This window comes from Rhinolophus sinicus, linkage group LG13 (genome assembly GCF_036562045.2).
Source record: "Rhinolophus sinicus isolate RSC01 linkage group LG13, ASM3656204v1, whole genome shotgun sequence".
In the NCBI taxonomy this organism is placed as follows: Eukaryota; Metazoa; Chordata; class Mammalia; order Chiroptera; family Rhinolophidae; genus Rhinolophus; species Rhinolophus sinicus.
The window spans coordinates 55,335,465-55,358,046 of NC_133762.1; the positions used below are offsets into that span (position 1 = coordinate 55,335,465).

General features: G+C 37.6%; 1 protein-coding gene across 4 annotated transcripts in view; it reads right to left on the reverse strand.

Annotated features, from left to right (window-relative positions):
- DZANK1 (double zinc ribbon and ankyrin repeat domains 1) overlaps nucleotides 1-22,582 on the reverse strand; it is a 96,852-nt gene that overhangs the window by 37,197 nt on the left and 37,073 nt on the right. For 2 of the 4 annotated variants that reach the window (XM_074317623.1, XM_074317621.1), the window contains 2 exons: nucleotides 9,661-9,774; nucleotides 2,569-2,661 (listed from right to left, as the gene is read on the reverse strand). In XM_074317623.1, coding sequence (XP_074173724.1) covers nucleotides 2,569-2,661; nucleotides 9,661-9,774 — 207 coding nt within the window. Of the gene's footprint in view, nucleotides 1-2,568; nucleotides 2,662-9,660; nucleotides 9,775-15,644; nucleotides 15,759-22,582 lie in introns of all 4 variants that reach the window. The other 2 variants (XM_074317624.1, XM_074317622.1) reach the window with 1 other exon arrangement.

The following is a 22,582-nucleotide window of genomic DNA, read 5'->3' on the forward strand; positions in this document are numbered from 1 at the left end:
TTTCCAGGTTAGACTATATACTGGCCATAAAACAATTCTCATTAATTTAATTGAAATCATACAGAGTGTTCTCTAACTACATTGGAATTAATAACCAACTTATAAATCATAGGTCAAAGAAGAAATCACAGGTTAATTACAAAAGAAATTATAATAAAAATATAATAAAACTGAAATGAATTACAATAAAAATTCAATTTATATAAATTTCTGGAATGTTAGTAAAGAAATTCTTAGACATAAATTTGTAGTTTCTTTTAGAAAAGAAGAAAACATTTAAATCAATAATCTGAGTTCTCACCTTAAGAAATTAGAAAAAGTCTCTTAAATTAAACCCAAAGCAAAGAGAAGTAAATAATAAAGAATAAGACTCAAAAAAGGAAAACCAAAAAATAGAGAAAACCAGTGAACTAGAAGCTAGTTCAATAAAATTTAAAAGTATCTAGCTGGAGACAAAGATTGGTAGAGAGAGTAAGGCAGAGAGAGAACACAAATTACAGATATCAGGAATAAAAGAGGGGATAGCACTACAGAGCCCATAGACATTGAAATAGTAAAAAAGGGAATATCTTGAATAAAATGACTGATAATACTAAGTGATGACAATGTAGAGAAACTGGAACCTTCATATATTGTTGGTAGGAATGCAAATAATGAGGCCATTTTGGAAAAAAGCATGGCAATATCTTATAAAATTAAACATGAACTTAGATAGTACCCAGCAGTCCTACTCCTAGGAGAAATGAAAACTATGTCCATACAGACTTTAACGTGAATGTTCACAGCAGCATTATTTATAATAGCCTATAACTGGAAATGACACAAATGCCCATTAACTAGTGTATAGGTCAATTAGTTGTATTATATCCATTCTGTGGAATAGTACTCAATGATCAAAATGAAAACAATATTAATACATTAAATAACATGAATAAACCTTGAAAACATTGTGCTAAGTAAAGGAAATCAACACACAAAAAATTACATAGTTCTGTAAAAGGTAAAACTATAGTATCAAAAGAGATCAGTATTTTCTGGGGCTAGTGATCAAGGGAGGACCTCAACTGCAAAGGGGCATAAGAGAACTTTTTAAGGTAGTGGAACTGTTTTACATCTTCATTGGGATGGTGGTTAAAATGACTGTATATAATCACCAACATTCATTAACCTGTATAATTAAAGTAGATGAGTTTTATTGCATGTAAATTATACCTCAATAAATACTGGAACAAAAAGAGTTCCTTCAAATCAACTAGTCTCAGACTGTCAATAATTAGACACAACCATAAAGATATCTTGTCCAACTCCCCTGTTAGGGGATGTCTCCTCCAAAGAGATTATGTTGGAGTCCTAACCCCCAGTACCTCAGAATGTGCCCTTATTTGGATATAGGACCTTTACAGAGGTAAACAAGTTAAAATGAGGTCATTATGGTGGGTCTTAATCCAATATGATTAGCGTTTTTATAAAAGAGAGAAATCTGGACATAGATACAGGCACACACAGAGAGAAGATGATGTGATGACATACAGGGAGGAGGCAGCCATGTGACTGGAGTGATGCATCTACAGGCCAAGGGAAGCTTGAAGCTACCAGAAGCTAGAAGAAGTATGGAACAGTACCTTCCTTAGAACTTCAAAGAGAGCGTGACCCTGCCAACACCTTGATTTTGTACTTCTTGCCACCAGAACTGTGAGATAATAAATTTCTGTTGTTTAAGCCACACAATTTGTGGTGTTTTGTTTCAACAATACCAGCAACTAAATACACCCCCATTTGATACTAACCATGTTTACCACAGTAATTACTACCCACCTGTCCAGTTTCCCAAGGAATCTCCATAAGATGAGAACAAACCCCCCAAATATACATATTTATATTTATTATATTTGTGTGTGTGTGTGTGTGTGTGTGTGTGTGTATATAAAATGGCCCCAAAGAAGCAAGATATTTTTCCTTCTAAGTTGGCTAGTAAATGCTGAGTTCTTTTTCGTATTGTTAGGCCAGGGCAAGAGTCAGCTGGAAGCAATTTTTAAAGCCTCCTCTTCATCAGAAACATTTTATAAACATAAAACAGATCATCTAAACAGAACCCATTCTTGCTATATAAACTGTACATACTCCTATGCCTTCACTTTAAACACTCAAAATTGGCTGGTAGGAAAACCAGAAATTGAGTGCCCATAGTGCACTCAATTTCAAAAAACCGCATGGCACAGTCAATGAAGACATACCTGACTGTACATGAAATATGAATGCATCCATTTTCCCACTGGCTGCTCCAGGCTTCCATGTAAAGTTACTCAACAAAATTGTAAGTAATGAATTTTATTGAATCCCCTTGAAGACTTTGAAAACAATTTTTTATTGGTGAATATATAACATTCTCTCCACATTTAGAAATGCTGCTTTCTTTACTATGAAAAGTTTCTTTAAAAAAAGTTTCTTTCGGTCTCTCTGCCTCTTCCTACTTCCTCCCTGTTCTGCAGATTATATTTATTTATTATCATTAAACATTGAAGATTTAGCAGCCACTCAGTATAGGACTGGCACATGCAGTCAACCTACCTCTTGTGGTGAAGGCAGGGACCTCTCACAGGTAACACAGTATTTAAGGTGAGCAGGATTCCCTGTGCCACAGGTATGGCAGATCAGTTTCTCCTTGAAAACAGGAAATAAGAAATACATGTTCCTCTGGGCAAAGAACTGTGCAAAGAAATCATCAAACACAGTCTTTTCAGTCAATCAGCCAGCTACAGATCCTACTTTAACACCCAGACCTTGAAATTGATTTGATTTAGGAAGTATTACAACATAAATAATACCAAACGAATGTAATTTTAAAAGAAACAAAACCCCCCCAAAAATATTGAAAAAGAGTATTTGTCTGACCTTGGGAAGACAAATGAAATATTTTGCACTAATTATGTGTGAGTTATTACATTTTTAAGTGTGGAAAAAGTGACAGTCAGTAGGCTCTCCTCCATCTCTTGGCTTGAACAATAAACAAAAGGCCTAAGACCAGTAAAAGCTTATCTATGTTTTTATAAGTAATCTAGTTCTTGGACTGGGGTTTACCCCAAGGGGCTTGATGTTAAATATCAATTTAGGTTTGTTCTGTAGTTTCTCACCTAGAAATGGCAAAGTGGAAAGATTGCCTTAGAAAATGAATGGTAAGTGCGACTTTCCAAGTCAGGAACCTGGGGATAAGCTGCAATACAGAGAGAAAGAAAGAAATGATGGTGAAAGTAGTCTAACTAGAGTACGGTTATCAGAGGTTTAGTCACTGGACTACTCTACACTAGCATGATACTATCGCTTTCAATTGTCAATGACTGGTGACACTCAAACATCCCTTTCTACTTTAGTACCTGTGTTCTCCAGGTGTCCTGAAACTCATATAGTGTGTTTTAACGCTGGTACAGATAAAGATGATCAAGAAAAAATTTACTTCTCATTTGTTTGTCTTGTTTTTTTGTTTTTGGTTTATATACCGCATATCAGTGAAATCATATGGTTCTCTTTTTCTGTAATAAATTAATTTAAAAAAAGAAAAAATTAAAAAAGCCCAACTCCTGAGGTTTTAGTTCTAATGCCACTAGGTAGGCCTATGAAGCTCAGCCTTTCCAACACTGGTTAACTCCACTTCAGTAGAAGACTCCAAAGTCTTCCTAGTAAGTTGAACCAACTAAGGGAAATCACAGTTCCCAACCCATAAAACTTCTAAAGTGCACAGGCTGACTGACTGCTCTTCAAAATGGCAGAGAATCACAGACTTGCTCTCACTGGGTCCTGACACTCCCTGGTTTAACCTTTCTTCAAAGTGGCTCAGAGTGTCCACATGTAATCTACAATCGCCAGTTTTTCTGTGAGATTTAGGGTTGAGATTGTTCCGAAGATGTTCCTCAGAAATGATCTGGTGAAACCCACTGAGAAGTGAAACAAATTTCCTGTCCCTATGCTAAAAAATATTGAGATCAAACCAAAATAATCTAGCTGTTTGCTGCAGGAAACACTTATTCTAGAAAGAAAACACTGTAAACCAAGTAAGACTGCTTACTTATTAGGTCCAATAGCTTACCTCAAGACCCTCAATCTACTGGGCCCACAATCCAAAACTAGTATGACCACACATAGTTACTGTGTGCATGCGCGTGTGTGTGCGCGCGCGGGGGGTGGGGGTGGTGGGGTGGTGACAGCACCTGAAATCTACTCTTAGCAAACTTCCAGTATACAAAGATGGATATGTTAGCTTGACTGTAGTAATCATTTCACTATGTATATGAATACCAAAACATCATTACCGTAAACATATAAAATTTTTATTAAAATAAGTAAATAAAAATTTTTAAAAATTAACATGTCAGAACTCTGCCCAATCCCAACCCACCTTGCAAACTCTCTTTTTAAATTTTTTAAATTAATAAACTTTATTTTGCAGAGCTGTTTTAGGGTCACATCAAAACTAAGCAGAAATTATACAGGGAGTAAATATAGGGAAACTACCTGTTCCCACACACATACAACCTTCCCCACAATTACATTCCCCAACAAAGTGATACATTTGTTACAACCTGTGAACTTACACCAACACATCGTTATCCCCCAAAGTCCATAGTTTACCTAAGGGTTTACTCTTGTCAAATTCTCTTTAAAATCACCCAACTGCAGCACTAAAACCCTATAAATACCTTTCCCTGTCTTATCCCTTCTAAGACACTACTGAAACAGTCATACTGGTAGTCTATCTTACTGCATTGGGTCCAACCTTAGACACCAGGTTTCTCTAGTGGTTTTTGTGATGGCTTCCTGACACCATGCCTTGGCTCACTTCCTTAAAGAGCAGTGATCATGACACACAGATAGAAATACTTTTATATCATAATCACTACACTCACAGATTAATATATATTCATAGGAATGATTTGGGACTGAGGCCACAAATCAGCCTGCCTTAATGAGGATGAGAAACATCAAGGACAAGGACTTTAAAAAAGAAGCCAATACCCTCAACTGCCATCTCATCCACAGCATTAGCAACCTAGCTAGTTGAATGGTTCTAGGCAATTTAGTGAATGCAACTTAGTCACTAGGTAAAACTTTTACTTACAAAGTACATAGAAGATGAAAGCAATTTCCTAATCTCCCAAATGATAAGCTTTAATTAACACAATGAAATGAAGAATGTTGGAAACAAACTAGTAGGTCATTGCAAACTTAATCTCAAAGTTGATTTTGTAAGATGCCAAGTCAAAGTTCTGCTTGATGCAGAGCTGTGGTTACACTGGCTTTAGCCCAGAAGCTGGGGTCTCATAGGAGGTAACTGTGCCCCAGTTGTAGGAGTAATCAGATCGTTTTCAGAGGATCCCAGTCTTAAGCCTCTGAGGTTTGAGGAACCCCATATATGACTAGAGTTCTGGAGGTAATACCATATGTCACTAGTTAAAGTCCAAAGGAAACTGAAAATTTCTTACTAAAGGAGAGTTCGTGCATTTTGGTAACAAGGGAGATGCTACTAGTTTTCAGCTTTAGAAAATGGCCAATGTGATACATTTGTTTAAAAAACAAAACAAACTCTAAATGTGTGAATATATATGAATATGTTTCTGTGCATCTAGAAAAATATATAGAAAGACACCTATTAAACTGCTATTATTGGTTATTTCAGGGGAGTAGAAATAGAAGTGGGTGGAAAAATTATGCACTTCTTTATATATCTATGAACTATTTCACTTGTTTCAAAAATTGGAGAATTTAGAAAAGTATAAAATCCTCTCTTATTCTGAAACACAGACACCTTTGCCAGAGGGTAAAAGAACAAACTCCTGTTACTGTATCTTTTAATCAGGGAAGGTGAAAAAAATATATGATAGAGCAAAATTCCTCAACATTGACAACTACTGACAGATATTCCTGGGAGGACATTTTCTAAAAATCTATCGCCCTCGTAATATCTGAGAAAGTCACTGGGATGAAGAATTTCAGCCCAGGATTTCCAAACAGGTGTCCTTTTGTGAGTAGAAGCAACAACACTGATTGTCCAGGTTTAAAAATGAGGCGTTTCCCTCCAGGATCGATGTTATGGTGATAAAAGTCTCTCTAAAAATCAAGTGTGATTAAAATCTGTTCCTGCTTTCAACACTTCAAGGCCCAGCAGAAGAAAATCAAGCTGGGGACAATAGAGAAGGCACCATCTTCCACAACCCACTGCTCTCCAGCATTTAGCTCTGCAAAACCAAACTGCTTGCTAAGTTTTGAAGCACACCCTGCAGTTTCCAGTCTCGGTGCATTTTCCTGGCAAGTCCCACCTCACACATAAACACATACTCACAAGTGACTTCTCTTTGGCCCACCCCTTCCCCATCTGATAAATGCGTATTCCTACACAATATCCATTCAGATGAGACCCCCTTTTTCAAAGCTATCCCTGGCCCTGGTCCCTGTTAAGAGTTACTGAATTCCTCTCCTCTGTGCTTCCCCACTGTTGTCACACAGCAGCCTAGCAGACTGTCTCCTCATGTCTTTCCTTGTAGAAAGAAAAGTCTGTGAGACTGTGCCTTTTTGGGACGTCATTTATCTCAATGTTTTATACCTCATGTCTCTCTATCTAGTCTCCAAAAGAGGGTTTGCAGCCAATGACGATTAAGATTCCCCACGGGGGGGTGGGGGGGCGGACAACTCAAGCCAGGTGGAACCCCATGGAGACCCCCCAATGAGCTGCCTTAGAAAGATCTGGGAAGGGGCCTTGTTTCCCCTTCCCCCTGCCTGGGAAAAGCCGCTGCTGACTCTAGCTTTCCCCTCTCACCTAATTGTGAGAAAAGTCTTGAGAGGGATAAGATTAAGCTCTCTCTGCTCAGCTCTGTGAAATAATTTCAACATGTGATATATGTCCCTTAAAAGAGTTGCATACCTCACCTCAAGGACTTTCTGCTTCGGCTGTTTGAAGATCAACAGAATTGGTTTGAGTTGTTTCTATAACGTAATAAATGAGTCCCACAGACCATGCCAGAAAAACACTACTACTCCCTTATATACTTATCAATAAAAACCTCCAGCCGGCTTTATTCTGAGCTCCAATCTTTCAGAACTGTGAGACCCCTGGCCTTCTGAGATTTAAACTACATTAAATCTCTGTATGTTTCTTCCTTAAAAGCTTAACCCAAGCCACCCCTTCTCGTACCCTCACTGCCCATGTTGCACTGGACGCGATACCCCACCACCAAGACTGCCACCTATACCATGGCAAGAAGCCCAGGTCATTAGATCAGGCACTGGAGCAGGAGGTCTAGGGGTCAGAGCCCAGGGACTGCAGTGTTCAGAGTGGTTCAGGTAGCAGCATGCTGGGAAATGTCACATCAAAAGGCATCTTTGAAAAAGCCCCTCAGTACCTGAGGTCTTGCACTGGAGGTATAAGACGGAACCCAGAAAAATTGGGTGAAACTGAAGGAATGCTCATGGCTACACCATGGTGAAGGATACCAGCTGCCTGTGGCAATGCCCAAATGCCTGTGACTACTGGAGGCCTGCCTCGAGGCCTCACTCCTTCCTCAGATCCCTCCCCCCACCAATCCTCCCTCTTGTGGGGACCATAAAGTGGGTGGCTAGAAACTTTCTCAGGCTCACACCAATCCTTATGCCATCTTGGCACTGCTGGGAGTTTAAATGTATTCAAAATTCTTAGGGTGCAGAATATACTGTGTGTATGGTTAAGTTTCCAACCAAAACAAAAGAAGAGGGAGTATCAAAAGTGATTCAAATGTTTTGGTAAAAGTGAAACAATTAAGTGCTTCGTTATTAATAGTATAAGATACACACACTTGTTGAAGATATGTCTTCATTAAGAGTGATAGTAAATCATAACAAGCTAATGCTAAAACAAACAAACACCAGGGAAAAACATGGTGCCAATAGAAATAATCACGAGATTCTCAGTTCTGGATAAAATGAGAAAGGCAATACCCTAAATCATTATTTCCTGTGATCTTGAGAAAAATTAACGTTTCAGAGAGCCCTTTATGGAAGCTGTACCAGTTCCAGGAATATTTAGCTAACGTTGAAGCTTGTTACACAGTAATTTCAAAATTCGTAATTCCCTTTGAAAACTCAACATCAAAAGTTAAACAGGCTTGAATTTCTCAATTTCATCTTTGAATTCTTAGCTGGTTTCCTCATTATGAAGTACATGTTCTGACTTCGGCCCATAAATAGAGTAGAAATAAATTGCAAGTGATCATCTCTCGCTCATAAAAATTCTGCTTTAAAAAGGGATCACTTCTGGATTTAATGCTACTAATCACTATAGAAGTCCTGTGTTTATGCTCAATATAGGATCTACAGTTGAAGAAAACAATTACTTACTTAGACCTTTTACTTCCCTGCCTTTCCACCAAATGGGAAGAACTCTGGATTTCAAATGCTGAAGGTGACCTGATATATATATATATATATATATATATATATATATATATATATATATATATATATACACACACATATATATATTGAACTTGGCTCATAACCAATACTCACCCTTATTCTTCCAGAATAGTTCAAAGAGTTTGGATGATATACTCTTCAAATACCCTGGGTATGTATTAGTAAGAATAGGTTCTGCTGTGATTAACAAAACATCCAAAATAACAGTGGCTTGAATAAGAGAGAAATTGGTTTCTCTCTCATTATAAGAAGTCCAGAGATAAACTTCCAGGGCTGTTTGGTGGCTTCCTGGGGTAACTTTTAAAGTTGTTTTTTTTTAAGATTGAAAATAGTCATCTAACAAAAAGAGCAGTAAATTTGCATCTACCTGACTTTGACCCAGCAGTGCTTCAAAATCTCGTTTCTGAAGGCTTATCTAGCCTGGGACACTTTGGAACCTGGCACAGTGAAGGGGAGCTTGGAAATGGAAGGAAAGTCAACTTATTTTTTCTCTCATAAAATTCAATACATTTGCCCATATAAAATCCACGTGGTCATTTTAGGAGTGTTACAGTTCTAATTTTACATTAAGTCCACAAATTTCCCTTATTGTTAATAAATTCTTCCTTTTTTATCCTCCGAATTCTCTATTAAATCTATTTTATCCTCTAGTGATCTTTACTTGAGATTAAAGAGGAGGTGAATAGGCCTGTACACTGAAAAATGAAGAAATGATACAGTTGTGTATTCAATAATTCTACCAAAATTTTTTTCACAATATATCATTTATCTAGAAAATTTTTTGGATGTATGCAGTGATGCTTAATTTTTTTGCCCATGTGACTATTAATAGTTCTAATCATTCTTTTCTACATAATAGGGACCCATAAACAAATAAAGCAAATGAAACCATGAAGCCACTTTAAGGACAAGATTAAAATTCAATATTAATTGCAATGATCAAGTTTAAATATAGAACTAAAAAATTGTCTAAGTTAGCTTTAGTGCAATTTGTCCTCCAACCACATTCAGTATATTTTTATATATTTCTCTTAACATTATAGATCCAATTGGCAAGTTAAACTCTTAGGCAGCATGCCTTTACAAAAATTAGAGTGGATTTTGTTCACAGATTTAACTTATCAATTGTAAGCCAATTCCATCAGCTGAAGAAAGACATTTAATTGTTCAAACAATACTTTCTATATACTTTATTCATGTTTTTATAAAATCACATTTCATTACCTTCAAGCGGAGGCTGGCCTGTGGTTGCAACTGTAGAGCAAGAGGAGTCTCACACACCACACAGACTGGAGTGTTCATGGGCACCAAGTTTCCACATTCTGCACATAAGTACATCTGCACAAAGAAAAAGGTCAAGTTTATCTTGGGATCTAAAAATGGAAGGCGTAAGTAGACCTTAGAATGTAAGATTTAGCTTGCTTTTGTAAAAATAATTTTTAAATAATTACTTTTATTTTTATTTTTTCCTATTAAGAATAAAAACATGTCTATTGTAGAAAACAGAGGTGCAAAAAAAAAAAAACATAAAACACAGATAGGCAGTTAAATGAACTCAGAAACTCAATCAAAGAACAGCATGAGCATTTTACGAAAGAGATTGAAATCTTAAAAAGAACCAAATAGAATTTCTGGAGATTAAGAACTCAATAGAAGAAATTAAGAATGAAATAACCAGCTTAGGTAGTAGAGTTGACCAGATGGAGGAAAGAATCAGTGACATCGAAGATAGAAACCTGGAAATGACACAGATAGAAGAAGAAAGAGACTTGAGACTTAAAAGAAATGAAAGAACTCTACAAGAACTTTCTGACTCCATCAGAAAGAGCAATATAAGAATAATGGGCATACCAGAAGGAGAAGAAAGAGAAAAGGGAACAGAGAATATATTCAAACAAATTGTCGATGAGAACTTCCCAAATTTGTGGACAGAACTGGACCCTCGAATCCAAGAAGCAAATAGAACACCTAGTTACCTCAATCCCAACAGGCCTTCTCCAAGGCACATTGTATTGAAGCTGTCTAAAATCAACGACAAAGAAAGAATCCTCAAGGCAGCCAGGGAAAAGAAGAGGGTAACCTACAAAGGAAAGCCCATTAGATTATCATCAGATTTCTCAGCAGAAATTCTACAAGCCAGGAGGGAGTGGAAGCAAATATTCAAATTATTGAAAGAGAGAAATCATGAGCCAAGAATAATATATCCAGCAAAGATATCCTTTAGATATGAAGGAGGAATAAAGACCTTTCCAGACATACAGAAGCTGAGGGAATTTTCTAATACACGACCTGCACTACAAGAAATACTAAAGGAGGCTATTCGACCACCATCAACAGGGACAATTTGTGGCAACCAAAACTCAAAAAGGGGAGAGTAAAGGCCTGAACCGAATATGGGAATGGAGAAAGTAAGCGTGCTGAAGAAAATGGAATACTCTAAATATCAAACTTTCTTTTACATAAACTTAAGGGTAACCACTCAAAATAAATCCAGAACTGAAATATATACTGAAATAAAAGAAGAAACAGAGGGAAACATCATAGAATACCACCACACAGAAATAATAGACAACAACAAAAGGCAAAGAAACAATGGAGACACAGCCTTACCAGAAAACTAAAGATAGAATGACAGGAAATCCTCACATATCAATAATCACCCTAAATGTAAATGGACTGAACTCACCAATAAAAAGGCACAGAGTAGCAGATTGGATCAAAAACTAAACCCAACCATATGCTGTCTCCAAGAGACACATCTCAGCTACAAGGACAAGCATAGACTCAAAGTGAAAGGGTGGAAATTGACACTCCAAGCAAATGGTACCCAGAGAAAATCAGGTGTAGCCATAATGATATCAGATGAAACAGACTTCAAGGTGAAAAAGATAACAAGAGACAAAGATGGACATTTCATAATGGTGAAGGGACTGTACAACAAGAAGACATAACAGTCATCAATATTTATGCCCCAATCAGGGAGCACCAAATACACCAAGCAACTACTAACAGATCTAAAGGGAGAAATTGACCAAAACACAATTATACTAGGGGACTTAAATACATCATTGACAGCTATGGATAGATCATCCAAACAGAAAATAAATAACGAAATAGTAGCCCTAAATGACACATTAGATGAAATGGACATAATTGACATTTATAGAGCACTTCATCCTAAAACATCAGACTATACATTCTTTTCTAGTGTACATGGAACATTCTCAAGGATAGACCATATATTGGGACATAAAATCAGTCTCAACAAATTTAAGATTGAAATCATACCATGCATATTCTCTGATCACAAGGCTTTGAAATTGGATATCAACTGTAAAAAGAAAGCGGGAAAAAACACAAATACATGGAGATGAAACAACATACTTTTAAAGAAGGACTGGGTCAAAGTAGAAATTAAAGGAGAGATCAAAAGATACATAGAAACAAATGACAATGAAAATACATCCTACCAAAATTTTTGGGATGCAGCGAAAGCAGTTTTAAGGGAAATTTATCTCATTACAGGCCTATCTCAAGAAACAAGAAAACTCCCAAATAAATAACCTCATGTTACACCTTAAAGAACTAGAAAAAGAAGAACAAGTAAAACCCAAGGTCAGCAGAAGAAAGGAAATAACAAAAATTAGAGCAGAACTAAATGAAATAGAGAACAAAAAGACAATAGAAAAAATTAATGTGACAAAGAGCTGGTTCTTTGAAAAGATTAACAAAATTGACAAACCCTTGGCTAGACTTACTAAGATAAAAGAGAGAAGACACTGATTAACAAAATCAGAAACGTAAAAGGGGAAGTTATCACGGACACCACAGAAATACAAAGGATCATCCAAGAATACTATGAAGGACTATATGCCACCAAATTCAACAACCTAGAAGAAATGGACAAGTTCTTAGAAACATATAGCCTTCCAAGGCTGAACCATGAAGAACTGGAAAATCTAAACAGACCGATCACCAGTAACGAAATTGAATCAGTCATCCAAAACCTTCCCAAAAGCAAAAGTCCGGGACCAGATGGCTTCACTAGTGAATTCTACCAAACCTTCAAAGAGGATCTAATACCAATTCTGCACAAACTCTTCCAAAAAATTGAAGAAGAGACAGTACTCCCTAACTCATTTTATGAGGCCAACATTACCCTGATACCAAAACCTGGTAAGGACAGCACGAAAAAAGAAAACTACAGACCAATATATCTAATGAATACCGATGCAAAAATCCAAGATAAAATTCTAGCAAATCGAATACAACAGTGCATTAAAAAGATTATTCATCACGACCAAGTGGGGTTCATCCCCAGGGCACAAGGATGGTTCAACATACGCAAATCCATCAATGTGATACATCACATAAACAAAATAAAGGACAAAAATCATATGATTATATCAATTGATGCAGAAAAAGCATTTGACAAGATACAACATCCATTTATGATTAAAACACTTAATAAAATGGGTATAGAAGGAAAATACCTTAACATAATAAAGGCCATATATGACAAGCCCTCTGCTAATCTCATAATTAATGGAGAAAAACTGAAGCCCTTTGCTCTACGTTCAGGAACACGACAGGGATGTCCCCTATCACCTCTGCTTTTCAACATAGTGTTGGAAGTCCTTGCCAGAGCAATCAGGCAAGAGAAAGAAATAAAAGGCATCCAAATTGGGAATGAAGAAGTTAAATTATCACTCTTTGCAGATGACATGATGCTATATATAGAAAACCCTAAAGACTCCACCAAAAAGCTATTAGAAACAATCAACGAATACAGTAAAGTTGCGGCTACAAAATCAACGCACAAAAGTCCATTGCCTTCCTATATACTAACAATGAAATCTCAGAAAAAGAAATACAAAAAACAATTCCTTTTGCAATTGCAGCAAAAAGAATAAAATACCTAGGAATAAACTTAACCAAGGATGTGAAAGACCTATATGCTGAAAACTATAAGACATTTTTGAAAGAAATTGAAGAAGACACAAAGAAATGGAAAGACATTCCGTGCTCATGGATTGGAAGAATCAACATAGTTAAAATGGCCATATTACCCAAAGCAATATACAGATTCAATGCAATCCCCATCAAAATCCCAATGGCATATTTTAAAGAAATAGAACAAAAAATCATCAGATTTGTTTGGAACCACAAAAGACCCCGAATAGCCAAAGCAATCTTAAGGAAAAAGAACTATAATGGAGGTATCACACTTCCTGACTTTGGCTTGTACTACAGGGCTACAATAATCAAAACAGCATGGTATTGGCAGAAAAACAGACACATAGACCAATGGAATAGAATTGAGAACCCAGAAATAAAACCACATAAATATGGACAGATAATTTTTGACAAAGATGCTTAAAACATACAATGGAGCAAAGACAGCCTCTTCAATAAATGGTGCTGGGAGAATTGGATAGCCACGTGCAAAAGAATGAAACTGGACTGCTATTTGTCACCATGTACCAAAGTTAATTCAAAATGGATCAAAGACTTAAGCATAAGACCTGACACAATAAACTGCATAGAAGAAAACATAGGTACTAAACTTATGGACCTTGGGTTCAAAGAGCATTTTATGAACTTGACTCCAAAGGCAATGGAAGTAAAAGCTAAAATAAACGAATGGGACTATATGAAACTTAAAAGCTTCTGCACAGCAAAAGAAACCATTGACAAAATAAAGAGGCCACCAACTGAATGGGAGAAGATTTTTGCAAACAGTGCCTCCGATAAGGGGCTAGTATCCAGAATATACAAGGAACTCATGCAACTCAACAACAAAAAACAAACAACCCAATTGAAAAATGGGCAGAGGACTTGAAGAGACATTTCTCCAAAGAGGACATACAAATGGCAAATAGACATATGAAAAAATGCTCAACATCACTAATCATCAGAGAAATGCAAATCAAAACCACAATGAGATATCACCTCACCCCAGTCAGAATGGCTATCATCAACAAGACAAATAGTAACAAATGTTGGAGAGGCTGTGGAGAAAAAGGAACCCTCATACACTGTTGGTGGGAATGCAGACTGGTGCAGCCGTTATGGAAGGCAGTGTGGAGGTTCCTCAAAGAATTACGAATAGAATTGCCATATGACCCAGCAATCCCTCTCCTGGGTATCTACCCAAAAAATCTGAAAACATTTAGAGATAAAGACACGTGTGCTCCAATGTTCATTGCAGCTTTGTTTACGGTGGCCAAGACATGGAAACAACCAAAATGTCCTTCGATAGATGAATGGATAAAGAAGTTGTGGTATATATACACAATGGAATACTATTCGGTAAGAAAAGATGATATAGGAACATTTGTGACAACATGGATGGATCTTGAGAGAGTAATGCTGAGCGAAACAAGTCAGACAGAAAAAGCAGAGAACCATGTGATTTCACTGATATGTGGTATATAAACCAAAGGCAACAAGGAACAGGACAAACAAATGGGAAACAGAAACTCGTGGACACGGACAATAGTTTGGTGGTTGCCAGAGGGTAACGGGGTGGGGGTGGGGGTGGGATATGAGGATGGGGGATCGAATATATGGTGATGGAAGGAGAACTGAATCTGGGTGAAGAACACACAATGGGATTTATAGATGATGTGATGCAGAATTGTACACCTGAAATCTATGTAATTTTACTGACAATTGTCACCGCAATAAATTTAATTAAAAAAAAAAAAAAAAAAAAAAAAAACAAAATTTTTTTCACAATATATCATTTATCTAGAAAATTTTTTGGATGTATGCAGTGATGCTTAATTTTTTTGCCCATGTGACTATTAATAGTTCTAATCATTCTTTTCTACATAATAGGGACCCATAAACAAATAAAGCAAACGAAACCATGAAGCCACTTTAAGGACAAGATTAAAATTCAATATTAATTGCAATGATCAAGTTTAAATATAGAACTAAAAAATTGTCTAAGTTAGCTTTAGTGCAATTTGTCCTCCAACCACATTCAGTATATTTTTATATATTTCTCTTAACATTATAGATCCAATTGGCAAGTTAAACTCTTAGGCAGCATGCCTTTCCAAAAATTAGAGTGGATTTTGTTCACAGATTTAGCTTATCAATTGTTAGCCAATTCCATCAGCTGAAGAAAGACATTTAATTGTTCAGACAATACTTTCTATATACTTTATTCATGTTTTTATAAAATCACATTTCATTACCTTCAAGTGGAGGCTGGCCTGTGGTTGCAACTGTAGAGCAAGAGGAGTCTCACACACCACACAGACTGGAGTGTTCATGGGCACCAAGTTTCCACATTCTGCACATAAGTCCATCTGCACAAAGAAAAAGGTCAAGTTTGTCTTGGGATCTAAAAATGGAAGACGTAAGTAGACCTTAGAATGTAAGATTTAGCTTGCTTTTGTAAAAATAATTTTTAAATAATTACTTTTATTTTTATTTTTTCCTATTAAGAATAAAAACATGTCTATTGTAGAAAACAGAGGTGCAAAAAAAAAAAAACAAAATAAAACTTCCTCCATGATGGAGTGAGGAAGTTGACAATCCTCTCCCCAAAAAGCAATTATAAAGTTGGATAAAACTGTCAAAAAAACAATCATTTCAGGCTCTGAAAGTAAGCCAAAGACAGGCAAAAAACTGAAAAGAACTGAACTTCAAATAAGAACACAAGTATGTATGGTTCTAGCATGAGGCCACTCCCATTCTTCTCTAGCTTTATTAGCATGGTAGCTCTACCAGGGCAGAGCCGGCTGTAAAACTCAGAAGCCTTGTGACTGCTCATAAACATGGCTCACTTGATTTGGAGAATTTCTAAGGTGACTATCTCAGTGGCAAGCAAACAGGGAGGGCCAGTGGCTCCACTGTCTTGAGACTGTGGTTCTGTTTGGGGCAATCAATGGACCAGCAAGTAGCCAGGAATTTAACAGGGAGTTAAATTCAACGATATATAATAAGTCAATTATAGGGGACTAGACAAATACTCCACATGCCCTTAGTTCAACTATATATAGTAAGTCAACTACAAGGGACTAGATAAACACTCCATATACTCTTAGTTGACTGGAGGTTATGTGCATGTGCAGCATAAGCCAGAGTGAGCCCAAGCCACCCACACATTCCTGACTGCACATGGAGATTCAAGAAAGCTCAGCATAGGGGTGGCCGGGTAGCTCAGTTGGTTAGAGTCTGAACTCTGAACAACAGGGTTACTGGTTCAATTCCCACATGGGGCAGTGAGCTGCGCCCTCCACAGCTTGAAGACAACGAGCTGCAGCTGAGCTTCCAGAGGGGCGGCCAGATGGCTCAGTTGGTTAGAACCGAAGCTCTCAACAACAAGGTTGCCAGTTCAATTCCCACATGAGATGGTGGGCTGCGCTCCCTGCAACTACAGACTGAAAACAGCAACTGGACTTGGAGCTGGGCTGCACCCTCCACGACTAGATTGAAGGACAATGACTTGGAGCTGATGGGCCCTGGAGAAACACACTGTTGCCCAATATTGCCCAATAAAATTTTAAAAAAGAGAGACAGAGAGCTCAGCATAAAGTAAAAGCCAGGGCACACTTCAAGACAGCCTGAAGTTTGAATGTTCTATACCCACACATAACTCTATCAACAGAGAGTGAAAGCCTTACTTATTTGAGCACAACTTCTGGCCAATCTTCAGTTATGTACTCACTAAGTTATGCACACCCAGGGGTAATCCCAGACTCATAAGTAAAAATAAGGGGAAAAAACCCCGATATTATTGGCCAGAAATTGCAGGAGACACTGCAGGAGAAACAGACATTAAGATTTAATCCAAGCAAACAACAAAACAAGAACACAAGGAGAAAAGTCAAAATCCACAGTTATTACAATATGTTATGTAAAATGTCCAAAATTTAAAAACATTGAGACATAGCCTGCTACCGCCCACAAAAAAATCCACAAAGTGCAACTCATACATACTCAAGGGGGAAAAATACAGTTAATAGAAATGGTCTTTGAGTATCCTGAGATGTTGAATTTAGCAGACAAAGATTTCAAAACAGCTATTATAAAAATGTTCAAAAAACTAAAGGAAACAATGTTTAAAAAATTAAAGAAATCATGATAACAATGATCCAAAAAATAGGGACTCTCAATAAAGAGATAGAAATTATTCTAAAAGAACCAAGCCAAAACCTGGAGTTGAAAAGTAAAATAATTAAAATTTTTAAAATTGTCAGAAGAATTCAACAGCAGATCAGAGATAATAGAGAAAGAATCAGTGAACTTAAATATAGTTCAATAGAAATTTTCCAATCTGAAAAACAAAGAGATAAAAGATTGAAGAAAATAAACAGACCATCAAGACCTGTGGGGAAACACCCAAAATACGAAAATACATGTAATGGCAGTCCCAGAAGGGGAGTAGAAAGGGAAAGGGGAAGAAAAAGAATTTGAAACAATAATGGCCAAAAACTTCTCACATTTGAAAAAAAATAATAATCTACAAGTCAAATAAACTCTATCATTCTCAAAAAAGATAAAGACAAAGAGGTCTACACTTAGACCCATTATAGTCAAACGATTAAATGTTAAAGACAAAAAGAAAATCTTGAGAGCAGCAAGAGAAAAAACTATTTATGATATACATCAAAACTGTGGAGGTAGTAAAATAACATGTTCAAGGGGCTGAAATTAAAAATAACTAACAAACAAGAATTCTGTAAAACTGCCTTTCAAAAGTGAAGGTAAAAGGGCCGGCCCGGTGGCTCAGGCGGTTGGAGCTCCGTGTTCCTAACTCCGAAGGCTGCCAGTTCGATTCCCACATGGGCCAGTGGGCTCTCAACCTTTCCCGCAAGGCATGGTGGGCTCCACCCCCTGCAACTAAGATTGAACAGGGCACCTTGAGCTGAGCTGCCACTGAGCCCCTGGATGGCTCAGTTGGTTGGAGCGTGTCCTCTCAACCACAAGGTTGCCGGTTTGACTCTTGCAAGGGATGGTGGGCTGCGCCCCCTGCAACTAGCAATGGCAACTGGACCTGGAATTGAGCTGCGCCCTCCACAACTAAGATTGAAAGGACAACAACTTGACTTGTAAAAAAGTCCTGGAAGTACACACTGTTCCCCAGTAAAGTCCTGTTCCCATTCCCCAATAAAAAAAAAAAAAAGTGAAGGTAAAATAAACATTCTAAGATAAACAAAAACAGAGAGAAATTGCTAACAGACATGTCTTTAGTAAAGGAAGTCCTGTCACAGTAGATGATAACCTGAGTTCACAGTAAAGAACATGCTCTAGGCTCAAAGACACAAATACGTTGAAAGTAAAAGTACAGAAAAAGATATATAATGCAAATAGTAACAAAAGACAACTGAAGTGGCTACATAAATATCAGGAAAAAAAGACTTTAAAACAAGAAATATTACTAGAGACGAAGAGATATTTTGTGATGATAAAACAGTCAATAAAGTAGGAAGATACAGCAATTATAAGTGTATACGAACATAACGACAAATCACCAAAATACATGTAGCAAAAACTATGAATCAGACTTTTGGTAAGACTCCATCTAGCATCTGATCACTCTAAGTCTCGGTTTTTACTGATGGACAATAGCGGTATTTTGGATCTCCAAGAATTAGCATCATTTCAGAGCCAGTATCTGGTAATCCCCAAAGTTTGGGGCATTACCTTTTCCACAATGCATAGTCACTCTATTGACAGCAACAGGTTCCTTTGGAAAAGGCTTTGAGAAAGATTTATGGTTGAGACCCAGTCTCCTTCAATCAAGGAGCTCTGGGTTTGTGACTTGACTTAGATCTGAAAACTAGCTGACAGACTTAGATGTTCTATTGTGATGACTCAAATCAGGTTTCTGGCTACAAGACCTAGTGTTTTTGTTTGTGTGTTTGTTATATAGACCATGCAACAAATACATCTATTTCATTTCTAGGAACTACATGATCAGGTTCTGATTACTGATGTCACTGCTGCCCTTTACAGTAGATGTGTCCACTTTGTCTTTGGCAGTTAATGCTGTCACTTGACCTCTGCTATTCTGGACCCTGTTAGCCCCACTCAAATCAGGGAGCCCATCTCATGGCAGCATCCCCCATGATCACGTCTGGCCTACAAAGGAAAGCAGACACAGAACTTTTCAAGGATGCAGGTACTCCTTTCACTAATGAATCCAACAGTGCCTTAGTGAAGGAAGTATTCTGGGCCTTCTTGTGAAATGTAGGTGAGAGTTGGGGGTATAGGGCACACATGGTAGAGCTACTCCAACATTCCTATCTTCCCCCACATGATGTCAAGGAGGTTCTGATATCTCAGTCTTACTACACACAGGCCCCTACTGAACCCAAGTTTTAGTCAGCTAACCAAAAAAGCAGTCAGAGCCACCTCCAGCTGTGTTAGCTAATATCCAGGATCTATAGAATGTGTACACATTATCAATGAATTTGGCCAATTTAGTGTTATAGTCTGCCTTCATTTAAAATCCACTCCTATACCTGTTCACCAAGACCCTGCCAATACATATTAGCAAAACTGGGCTGTTGTTTTAATGTGTAAGCTATTTTCTCCTGATCACAGTGTGCATCTGTCCCTCTACAGCAGGCTTGGAATGTCACAAGTTACTTGTGATGGGTCTAGAGGAGAATACCTTTCAAGGTACTGCTCAGGTGAGGTTATCACAAAGATGTCAAGCAAAAGAAGGCCAGTATCATCAGACAGGAAGGCAAGCTACATCCATGGGGAAAGAGGCTCAGAGTGAGTTAGGGGTTCAAGATTGTCCGTTTTATCTGGGTCCAACCCGAGATCGCCATTGCAAGTTTTAGGATCTCTTTTTTCCCCACTTAATGTCCCACCACAAAAGAAACTTGGTAATAAGGTAAATTCAGCTGATGTTATAACTCATCAACATATACAATTAAATTTCATGTTTGGTTTCAGCAGTATAACCCTGGTTATAATAGTTTATTTTAGGACAGTCATGGGAGCTCTGGTTCTCACACTAGGACTTAACGGTCCTGAGCTTGTCAGTTTCTGTGAATGCTCCTATGTACCCAGGAGAATTCCCCCCCACACCACGGTCCTTGTAGTCAGCTTTGCTGCCATTAACAGTCAAGGGCGCAGCTACCTGGCTACTCAGGACACTTGCTTCAGGTAGCACTTCATCACAGCTTAATTAGTTGTGGTGCCACTTCATGCTATGGAGCTCACACTGCTCTTGAGCAAAGGGAAAGACTAAGACATTTCCAAGACCTCATCTTTGCAGGTCTATTTCCTTGGGCCACTCCTGGTACCAATTCTGTATAAGTGAGACTCCAGTCAGGAGACAGAAATCACATAGCAATTTGAACAGGGAAAGTTTAATAGAAATAATTAGTAACTAGTAACAAGGCATTAACTACCAATGGGTAAAGCAAGCTCTAAAGAATGTAGGAATACCCACTATTAGGCGGAGGCACTGCCTCCATGACTGAGGCAGAGAACTCAAAGAGGATCGAATTTGGAAGATGCACTTATGAAATGGGGTGTGGCATCACCCACTGGAGTGTAGCAAAGTTCACTGGGGCAACACAGACTAGAGTTAGCAAGGGAAAAGCCACCCACTGGGGTCCTATGAAACTCATGAGGGGTCACTTTCAGAGGAACTGGCAGAACATGCTGGGAAACCACGTGCAGGGCTGTTGCCGCTGCTGAAACTTGTTGGGAAACCGACCAGTAGGACACTGAGACTATCTGGGAAGCTGGCTGAGGTGCCAGCACGCTGAGAGCTGTTGATAGGATGCCACTGAGATTCACTGGGGTTCAGCACAACTAGGTATCCTGCAAGTCAGCTGAGCACCGTCGGAACAAGAAGAGAGGAAAGCATCCCAGACCACGGAAGAGATACCAAGCCTATTCTTCTGCAGTGTCCTTCCACCGCAGTGTCCCTCTACTGGCAGAAATGAACATCAAGCCAGCTGGTGAAGGAGAAATGTTTAAAGGATTACAAGGCAGGGCAATGACAGGTGGAGTTGAACCTTTGCATCTCTCTAAGGAGACTCTTAGTGTCTTGAGTCTAAGATCCTAGGAGTACAATTTGACCCTCTGAATTCCAGAAACTCAGCTGAGAGCAGAACACAATAAGTACTCGGTAAATAATTTAAATTACAAAGCTGTTTATACATTATAAAATATTTATAAATATAATTTGGGGCCAGTATCGATGTTTCAAAGTTCATCATTTTAAATATTTATAATCTCTGATAACCCTTTCTCTCTGTAAAAACAAAGAAAGTTCTGAAAATCTGTTTTCTGGCAGGTAAAAACTAATTTTGATATTGCACCAATGAATATAAGCAGGGAAAACTCAAACCAATGAGATTGTTCATATTTTATTTGCTGTATTATCTTCAAGGAGTTCAAAATATATCATAGAAGTAAATTAAACGAACAACATATCCATTTAGTATCTGACCCCTAGTTTGAAGTCATAACTCAATTCTAAAACTCTGGACTTTGAACTCACTGAATTAGTGATGTGTTCTTAATGACTATCTTTTTTAAATGATCATTTTTTCACTCAACTTCCCAGAACCTTTTATTTCATGTAAACTCCAGTTTAAAAAAAACAAAGCATCAAGTGCATAAGAGATGACACATTTTGATGAAGGTTTTGATTTTTAGTAAGACACGTGTGTTTTCTAACTAACCACAAACTTAGTGGTACGAGAATATCAATTACTATCTACCTTAGCCAAAATTTTTTAATTTAGATACACTGATCAATCTATACCTTATTTAACAGAAGTTAAATAATCTCTGTTCACAGATATGATGATCTTATATGTAGCTATATATAAATAGCTTTTTTGGACAGAATGATGTATCTTATGGATAGATATAGACCTGTAATTAGTACTTCTTGTCATTTATTTCCTTATTGTATCCAGGTTATGAACAGAAATATTATGTAAGTAGAAAATATGTATTTACCCATCCACGCATCATTAAAACAATAAGATTTCAGTCTGTTTCTGAGCCTGCGCCTCTGCAAGGCCACAGAAAAGAAATGGCATTGCAAACAAGTTTTTTTCATTCCTAAATAGGTGTCTGGATAACAAGAAATTAATCTGCCAGTAATTTTTTCAACCAGTATTTATGTTTATACTTTGTGTGTGCC